The 10418-nt window shown below is 40.1% G+C and overlaps 1 protein-coding gene across 1 annotated transcript; it reads right to left on the bottom strand.

The window, feature by feature from the left end:
- Nucleotides 1-6120: 6120 nt before the first annotated feature.
- On the bottom strand, nucleotides 6121-7957 carry LOC128598830 (BRCA1-associated protein-like). The gene is given in 2 exon segments (XM_053609617.1): nucleotides 6121-6267; nucleotides 6269-7957. Coding segments are annotated over 2 exon segments (1749 nt in total). The 5' UTR covers nucleotides 7871-7957.
- Nucleotides 7958-10418: the final 2461 nt, after the last annotated feature.

Below are 10418 nucleotides of genomic sequence, written 5' to 3'. Positions count from 1 at the left end.
AAAGGAATGTATTAATTTTCATTCCCACCAGCAGTGCAGAAGTGTCCCCTTTTCTCCACATCCACGCCAACATCTCTGGTCTTGGGATTTTGTGATATGGGCTAATCTTAGTGAAGTTAGATAGTATCTCAAGGTAGTTTTGATTTGCATTTCTCTGATGATTAAAATGATGAGCATTTTTTCATATGTCTGTAGGCCATGCGCCTGTCTTCTTCAGAGAAGTTTCTCTTCAAGTCCCTTGCCCAGCCTGCGATGGGATCACTTGTTCTTTTCTTGCTTATACGTTTGAGTTCTCTGTGGATTCTGGTTATTAAACCTTTGTCAGAGACATAACCTGCAAGTATCTTCTCCCATTCTGAGGGCTGTTTGCTTGCTTTACTTGCTGTGTTCTTGGCTGTGCAGAAGCTTTTTAGTTTGATCAGGTCCCAGTAGTGTATTTTTGAAGCTGCTTCAATTGCCCGGGGGGTCCTCTTCATAAAATACTTGCCCAGACCAATTTCTTCAAGGGTTTTCCCTGCACTCTCTTCTAGTATTTTTATAGTCTCATGTCTTAAGTTTAAATCTTTAATCCAGTGAGAGTCTATCTCAGTTAATGGTGAAAGGTGTGGGTCCAGTTTCAGTCTTCTACAGGTTGCCAGCCAGTTCACCCAGCACCATTTGTTAAATAGAGAATCTTTTCCCCACTGAATGTTTTTAATTGGCTTGTCAAAGATCAGATAATGGTAAATAGCTGGATTCATCTCTTGGTTCTCTATTCTGTTCCAGAAGTCTACTTCTCTGTTTTTGTGCCAGTACCATGCTGTTTTGATCACTATCGATTTATAGTATAGTCCGAGGTCTGGTAGTGTAATTCCTTCTGCTTTGTTTTTATTTCTGAGTAATGTCTTGGCTATTCAAGGTTTTTTTTGATTCCATATAAAACTAAGTATTATTTTTTCAAGATCTTTAAAGTATGACAGTGGAGTTTTAATAGGGATTGCATTAAAATTGTATATTGCTTTGGGTAGTATGGACATTTTAACAATGTTGATTCTTCCCAGCCATGAGCATGGTATGTTTTTCCATTTGTTAACATTTTCAGCTATTTCTTTTCTTAGAGTTTCATAGTTATCTTTATAGATATCTTTCACGTCTTTTGTTAGATAAACTCCCAAATATTTTATCTTCTTTGGCACTACTGTGAATGGAATAGAGTCCTTAACTGTTTGTTCAGCTTGACTATTGTTGATATATATATAAAGGCTACCAATTTATGAATGTTGATTTTGTAACCTAAGACGCTGCTGTATTCCTTGATCACTTCTAAAAGTTTTGTAGTAGAATCCCTGGTGTTTTCCAGATATACAATCATATCATCTGTGAAGAGCAAAAGTTTGATCTCTTCTGACCCTATATGGTTACCTTGATCGCCTTTTCTTGCCTAATTGCGATGGCTAAAACTTCCATCACAATGTTAAAGAGCAGTGGAGAGAATGGGAGCTCAGAATTGCAGGTCGTAACACCAAGCTCATTGAGGCCAAATGAGCAAATAAACAGATACAAAGGCTACCAGACATACGAGCCCATAGATGCACAAACAGACGGAGACACATAGACATACAGGCAATACGCATGACAACAACAACAAAAACAACTACAATAAAAATAGTGATAATTGTAAAATAATTGAAAAACAAGAAAAAAGGTGGTGTTCATAAAAAAGTTAAAAAAGAAGAAAGGCGAAATTAAAAATAGAAAAAAATAGAAATAAAAAATATATCTATAAAAAATAATAAAAAATAAACAATAGCTTCTCCAAGAAAATGGTGAGGAAAAAAACAGAACAAAATAAAAAAAGAGAGAAAAGAAAAAAAGACACCTACCACAAAAATATTATTCTTATATATATGTAGAAATATACATCCATATGTATGATGTGGGATCAACTTTCGTAGGAATATATTTATAATGCAATATACTTTCTGGACACCAGGTGATGCTGTGAGTGGTTCCCAGGCTTATACCTGATTCACAGTTTATACTGTTACCACAGTAACCACTCTACTTGGCCAATCACCATTTTGGAGTTTCTGTAATAGTTTGTCACCTAACTATTGTGCAACCTCAGCTGCTCTGTTCCAGACAGCACTCCTATCCAACCTCCCAACTCAGTGCAGGAGTCTACACTTCACAAATCTTTCCACTCTGCTCCCACGTTCTCCTGCAAACTGGCGACTGCAATTGGCTATGAGGGAGGGTGCTGGCTGCTGGTGGCTTGCATGGCTGCTGAATGGTCCTGCGGCTGCAGCTGGTTCCCGTGGCTGGAGCGGGGACCTTATTCTCAGTTTTGTGGTTCAGAGTCTCCCTTTTGAATCGGGACTTTTGAGTACAGCCAACCGCCAGTTCACCGCATAGCCTGAACTGCCAGCCCCCTCCAACATTCCCCACCAGGAATGCTCCAGTCTATTTAATCACTCCTGTTGTTCTGGGGGAAGGTGTCCACCATTTTGGATAGTTCAAAATGTCTGTTTCCCAGGTGGGATCCCTTCCCTTCAATTTTCTATTGGGTTGCCCAGCTCCCCATGGTTTTGAGTGGCTCTCCTTTTGGGTGCCACCCTCAGCTCAGGAATAAATTTTCGTCAATTGGGTTTTGCCAGTAATTGCAAGCTGCTGTCCTCCGTAAGGGAGGGGCCTGCTGGCCAGCATGGCCAAGCAGGGAAAAATCTCTACAACAGAGTCCATGGTTTTAAATTAACCCTCATATACAGCAATCCACCAATTCGCTGAGTGTCTCCAGCTGTCCGTCCATACCAATAATCCATGTGCAGGAAAGGTCCAGACCCCTCTTCCTCTCACCTGATGACTTGGGAGAGGTGGGCTACATATCCGTCCTGTCCGCCATCATGAGTCTTGTTTTTCTTTTTACCTTTAATAGCCGGGAGGTTGCATATCTTGTATCTTTCTGGAAAAACCGCTGATTTAAAAAAAACCACTGATTTTATTTATGCAGTAGTCTTTTATGTTGTGGATTTTGAGTTAGATTTAGGTCCAGTGATTGAAAGTTCAACATTTTCTGAATATTTTCTTACCATGCCACAACCACATTTGGCAGCAAAGAAGCTGGAGAGATGAATAGACTTCCATGTTGCTTGGTTATAGATAGGGATATGCTGGCAGAAATTTGCAAGCATTTGCATATATACAATTGTCTGTCTGATGTTTGCTTCCATTGTCCTCCCCTCCTCTGCTCCTGTTCTCTTTGTGCAGTGAATTACTAATACAAATACAGATAATGAAATTTCTGATCCCAGCCTGCAGAGCAAATGCACATTTTGGAAGGTATATGGATAGGGGACAATGGATAGGTTCTTTTGATTTTGTTGCTTTATCCAGACAAGGAAATGAGGAGAAGAAAGTAATTATAGTGCCTTGTCTTTGAAGATAGTATGAGTGGCACTGACAGGGTTTCTTTTCGGGGAACCTTGTAGAGATGCTATTTGCTTGTTAATCCCAATAGGTATTATTCCTGGAAATAGAGTTTATGTATTAAAATGTGTGTTCAGCAGATGGGAAACTGCCCACATGAAGCAGAACAAGTCCCATTTTTGTGACTTTAGAACAGAGTGGGTCTAGGGGAAGGTGATATTTACCCTCTGACTTGAGGCATTTCCCCAGGGCAGCCATGATGGTACAACTCCTAGAAGTGAGAAAAGTAAATTTGCCCCTGAAAGCATCTTATGGTAAATCACTGCTGCTGTGTATTCAGGAAGCATCAGTTTCTTAAGCAGAAACATGACTTCATTGGGCAACTAGAGGTGGTGGCTCAGTGCCTGATCAAGTGGCAGTGATAGCAATGATGCTCAGCTTCCTACTAGCTACAAGGAAGTTCCCTGGAGAAAGGAATTGAAAGGCAACTTTAATTGGAAACATTTTAGGGTAACAGGAAATGTTTCTTATGCCCATCCCTGTGGTGAACCTTGCTCTGTCGCCCCAGATAGAGTGCAGTGCCATCATCATAGCTCACAGCAACCTCAAAATTCTGAGCTCAAGTGATCCTTCAGCCTCTGGAGTGGCTGAGACTATAGGCACATGCCACAACGCTCTGCTAATTTTTTTTCTAAATTTCAAAGTTTGGCTATTTTAATGCAATTTCATTGTTCAAGGTATGTGGTCTATTATGTGGTTCATTTCCATCCTGAAGAAAACACTAACAGCTTCTATCTTATGTAATTTTGTCAATTGACTGGTTTTTTTTCTTTAAAAAAATTTTTTTTTCTTTACATATCTTGACAAGATTTTTTATTTTCCTGGAACATATTTTTTTTAAACCTTCATGTAGTTTGGAAATATTTGCCTCTTTGCTCATTCCTCTGGGCATAGCCTTTCAGAGCATTTATCCACCTGTGCTGAAAAATCTCTGTTCTCCCAGCTGATGGCAGGGCTCTGTGGTGGAGTTGATCACAGAGAAATGAGGAGGAGCCAGCTTTGTAAACTACTTCTAATTCTCTTCATTAGTATGCTGTGATCCACACCAGCTTCTGCAAAGTCAGACATGCAAGACAAATACTTGGCCAAAACAGCAGGATTCTAACTAGTGTAAAAATAGATTTTAAATAAAATAGAATCTCTATAGGAAAGAGAATTAGGTTATGCTTTACATTCCCACCCTTTCTTTAAGATATCTGTATATATAAGTCCAAGGAGAACTTAGAGAGTTGGTCTTCCCTAAGGAAAAATGAAGAATGTTTGAGTACATTCATTTTGCAAAGTTATAGGTAAGGTGTTTTGGGAAATGCTCAAGCACATCCCACAAAAATGGATGGTGATGCAATTGATATGTTAACACAAGTAACATGTAAGACAAGGGCAAATAGGATGAGGCCTGACCACAAGCTAAAAAATAATTCCAAAATGTGATAATTTGAAACCTTTGGCTAATTATAAAGCGAGAAATAAAACTCACCACTTTCCAGTATATCTTATCAGCCTATCCATCTACCTCACCTAGAAGCTAAATTCCAACATGGGTCTTACTTTAAGTTTGTTTAATTACTGAATGTTATGAATTATTTGATGTTTATGGTTCTACAGAAAAGTACATTGACCCTCTGTTGGCCCACAGCAAGCATTATGAGACTGTTTTAAAGGGGGCTCTTTTGAAATTCTAATTTTAGGATTTAGAAACATCCTTTGGTTGTATCTTGAAAGCATAATTGAAAATCTGCCCAAGCTCTCTCTAGCTGCAACCTGAACAAGCAGCCCAATCTTTTGTAAACATTTAGAAAATACTGAACCCAGCAAAATACACAATTAGCTAGTCACAGAACTCACTGTACATTTTCTCATGGATGATAAATCCCCCTGCTTATTTTTGGTAGATGCTAGGAAATCCACTCCCAGATTTGAATCTTGGAGCAGCCATTAAGCCCCCTTCTTAGTTGAGGTTCATAATGACGTATGGAGTCACCAAAAATAAACAGTGGAACTGCTACCATTTTTCCTGCACTGAGGCTACTCAATATGCCCCAGCTTGTTTTTCCTGGCTAGTCCCGGAGCAAGAAGAGATGACTGCTGGTGACAAGCCAGTGCCCAGTTTACAACCCAACCTCTTTTCATGTACGATTCAAGCAATTCTTCAATTCCCCAGAGGAAGAGAGGGATGACAATGATAGGAGACTAATACTAAGAAATTTCCACAATTCCTCAGTTGCCAATGGGAACCTCTCTTTAAAGCAGCTGCTATGACCTCAGGGAGGTTTGGTACTTTAGTGCTAGGTAACTTTACTTTGAGGTAACAACAACAAAAATAATCTTAAGCCTACCCCAGAACTGTATGTCAAATACACCAACTCCATAAATATAACGGAAAAATGCACAGCAGAGTTGGCACATCAACCAAGCAGGAAGGCAAAATTGTCATTAGAATGTCTGAGGTTAGGGAACTATTACACCTTACTGACCCTTCCCTCAGCTCTCCCAGGCAGCACCCTCTACATTCACTATACCACACACTAGCAAATGAAAGAGCCAAACAACTGCTTCTTGATCCTCACTTGTACTTATTAGGGCCCACCCTCACATTTAGCTGAAAATCCCAGCACACCCTCGTGGTGTCAGGGACAACAGTCTGTTCTCTGAAGGTCACTTGGCCCTCTTGCTGCGCTCCTTCCTTGAGGGCAGCTTCCCACTGCTGCCTGAAGAAGGGGGGCTTGGGGCTGAGGCCATGGCAATGTTGATCTGTCCCTCCTGGATTTCTTGCCGCGTCTGGGCAGGTAGGTGGTTGATTGATCTTTTGCTGTGTCTCTAGGTAGAACATGACGTGGCGCAGCTGTTCCTGGATCTCGGTGATCTGCAGACCTTTTTGGTCACAGGTCTCCTTCAACAGCCTCTCCTCCTCCTTCAGCTTGTTCTGCAGGAGGACTTGGTTGGCTCGCAAACACTTGCTCATTTCCTGCTCCTCTTTCAGCTCGGTGGTGAGTTTGGCCACGTTTGTGTTTAGCTGAGTACACTTTCTTTCCACAGACTGCTTTTCTTTTAGGAGATCATTTAGTCTGTGCTCCAGATTATCACACTTCTCAATTGTTTCTTTAAATTTTGTCTTCATGTTGTTAATTTCCTCTGCTGTGTCTTTCTCTATAGGAACTATCTTGCTTTCCCAGTAGATTCGCTGAGATTCTAGCTGGCTCGTTAGTAAATAAGAATACTCTAATTGTAAGGCATCTATTTTCTCTTTCTGGCAAGTATCACCCTCACATTCATACTGTACTATTTTTCCATCTGTTTTACTTGCAACCAGTCGATGGACATAATTATCTCCAGCATAGTCCCAGACTCCGTGGTTAGTGAGCTGCATGGCATAGGTGTGCTGCGTTTCTTCAAAGTGTTTATAAGCATGTTGACCACATATTAAACAAATCCAAAGGTTTTCCTGAACACCGCACTCAAAACACTTATTTTCTTCTACTGGCTCTGGGCAGTACCGGCAAACAGGACATGTTGTGTCGTCCCAGCGCTGTAGACACTGGCTGTGGAAGCTGTGGTTGCATAATGTGGTGAGAATGCCATTCACAGACTCGTCCATGCGTTCCAAACATACTGTGCACTTGGGGAGCTTGGTCAGGTCCATCACTGGGAGGCTGGCACCATCTTCAGATTTCAGCACCTCAGCCCTTTCCACATAGACCAGCTGGCAAACATCATCTTCTATTGAGTTGAACTGGTGGCCATTGCATGCTATGTAAAAACTATCCGCATCAGCCTGTGCACTAAACTTTATCAGCACCATATATTGATTTGGAGTAGAGTCTCTGATGATTTTCATCTGTTCAATTACTTCATTAAATGGGGTGACAAACCTCATAAGGTCATGACTGGTCATTGTAGCAGAGCCTGTGAGAATACACAGCATGGCACTGCGCCTCACATCTTCTTTTAAGTAGGTCATCCTATTTGTCTTGTATAGATGCATAATACCATGAACTATTTCAACTGATGGATTTCCACTGAAGAATGAAATCTAGTCTGGAAGCTGTTTGGATGGAGAATCAGGAGCAGCGTTTATGCATTCTTTACTTTGATCTCTACTTTTCTGTGCAGTGGGGGATGCTTCTGAAGACTTCCTTTCTTCCACTGTACCTTTTAGTTCATCTGGGTTGGACTTCATGGTCTCAACGATCACATCTGTCATTTCTCGACGGCCAAGGTGCTGATGGATGATTGCTGCTTTCTCTCCTGGTGACTTCCCTTTTAAAAAGGCAACAGCTGAAGCTAGTGTCTTCTTTTTGATCTCCTCATCTGACATTTCCCCAGCGGCTGCGCTGAAGCCAAAGCCGGCGGGGATGGGCGAGTGTTCCGCGAGCTCCAGTCGGATGACAACCAGTGACACACTCATAGGGCAAGTGCTAGCCAGCGCGGGCCCCGGCGGGCTCAGGAGAGGCTGTGAGGTGAGCCGCAAGGCCGAGCGGCCCGAGGCCGGCAGCGCCGCCGCCTCAGCCGGCCCTGATAATTTTTCTAAGCAAGAGGGTCTCATTTTTGCTTGGGCTGGCCTTGAACTCCTGAGCTTAAGCAATCCTTCCACCTCAGCCTCTCAGAATGCTAGGATTATAGGCATGAACTGCTTTGCCAGCCCTTTTAAAATAACTTTGATTTTACTTAATGTGGACCATTTATCGTATGTCATGTCGTAAACACCAATTCTGTTTGTCTGAATAGCTTGTATGAAGAGAACAAATATTTGCTTTTCATTTCATGTAAATATTGCATGCTGTCAAACAAGACAGCCTTAAAGAGGCTAAGATTTTGTCTTTCATAGCTCACTAAGGGACAGCTAATCTATGGCAGAAGTAATTTTCAATGTAGAACTGCAGTGTGGAAAAATAGACCTCCCACTGGTTGAAATGATATTAGTAGAAAAAAAACTTAGCTGAAAAAGGTTATGAAATGTTTATTTTTGTCATACAGCTTAAAATATGTTGGGAATAGAATAAAAGAAGAAAGAAAGAAATGGTTTAAAGACTGTTCTAACAGCTATTACTCTATTGGAAATTAGTTTAGTGGTATTATAACTCTTTAAATAGACAGATGTAATGATACAGCTTTACATGGAAACAGGGTTAAGTAAAAAACTGTGACAGCATTATTCTGAATGAAGTAGAGATGAGATCCAGCCCCTGAAATTATTGATATTAAGGAACTCATTGGGCAATCACTGGGTTCTTTGCTTTCTTTCAATTCTTTGGTGGCATATCTTTCATGGCCCATAATGAGATAGGTAGAGATACACTGTTATAGCTGCAGTTTTGTGGCAGAAAGTGGGAATGGAGGAAAATTCTCTTAAAAATGAAAACAATGTTCATCTTAATGTTGCTTTTGAACTGTACACTATGGAGATTTAAGCAAGCATATGAAATTCACTTGCAGATGTAATGGATACCAATCTGAATATGAAATATTCATATGCACCATACTGCCCCTGTTTGGATTCCTGCTGTCTGCCATTCTAGGTGGGATTGTGGACTGATTTCCCCTCTGACTCATTTCCTGTGTCATAAGCCTGCTGTGCAATATGAGTGGGCTCTGTCAGCTGCTGAGCTACCTTACTGGTGTGACTGCTGTCCCTCCTTTCCTTTAAACAATGAAGAATTAACTGTTCGGGTACTGTCACCTGCCTAGACGACACACTTTATAACACAGGAGGAGAATTTTAATAAGACCTCCAAGGGGTCTGCTGCCATTTTTAGAGGGAAGGTTTCCTATAATGGCAGCGCATGGGAACTCCCAAGAGAAAGCTGTTTAAAACACCCCCACTGAGAGGAACCCATGTCATCCCATTTTATTGTCTACCTGTCACCACAGCCCTTGCATGATTCTGACAGGCTGCTCTTTTCTCTTGTAGCCAGTGCTGCTTAATGTCATTTTCTTGGTTGAACATCTTTATTTCTGACTTGTTACAAACCATTAACTAGTTTCCGGGTTTCAATGTCCTGGCTACTTTTGACTAGTAAGTCATTTGGCATAACAAGGTTTCCCTTTATCTTCTTGCTGAAGAAAATCTCTACAAGAAATGATCAATGTTCCAGTTTTTATGAATTGTAGCAGGTGGGAAGTGCCTGTCATCAGATGCAAGGCATCTTTTCTGAAAGCATATTCTAGTTCATATAATAGAAATTGACAGCCACGCTAGGTAACCATCATACTATTTGTAGAAGGCTTCAAACAATTTAGGTTAAAAGTAGAGAATTTTACAGATATACATACTTATGATGGTTACAAATAAACAGAACAGCATTGTTGTTTATAATTAGATTTCTTAGATGTAATGTTTTCACACGTGAAATTTTTTGAATATATTCTGAAAAGCATTCAGTAATTTAACAGTTGTCAATCTCTATAAATGCACTTTTCAAGGGTCAGACATATGCAGGATTGCTAAAATGAAGATTTTGGACATTGATTTAAAAATAATGTATACATCTGTATGGCTTGATGACATATTGCTAAAGCACTAAAAAAACTTAGATTTTAGTTTGCTTTTTCATAAAGCTACTCAGACATAAAAATAATTTAACTTTGTTTTTCTAAATTACTCCGTATTATTGAAGTTTTTAAAGTATATTTTAAAAAATGTACTTAAATCTCATGAGCATATCTATAATGAAATATTACATTATTTAAATCCTAAATAGGAGTATTTATGTATCCTTGCCTAATTAATGGATCAAGTAGATTTAACAAAATGAGTTACTGACCTAGCAACTCCACCTCTAGGACTCCATCATAGTGAAATAGTTGAGCAAGTGCATAAGCAAATTTATTCAGTGTGTGTAGCATTGCTTTTTTATTATGAAAAGTCTAAGTCAGTTTGGCAATCTATTAATAAGGGAAGGGATAAATGAGCCATTGTATGTCTCTAAAATTGAATACTACATTGTTATTTAAAA

This window comes from Nycticebus coucang, chromosome 11 (assembly GCF_027406575.1).
Source record: "Nycticebus coucang isolate mNycCou1 chromosome 11, mNycCou1.pri, whole genome shotgun sequence".
Classification (NCBI taxonomy): Eukaryota; Metazoa; Chordata; class Mammalia; order Primates; family Lorisidae; genus Nycticebus; species Nycticebus coucang.
Note: the sequence above shows the minus strand (reverse complement) of the source record. Positions and strands in the feature narration are given on the sequence as shown.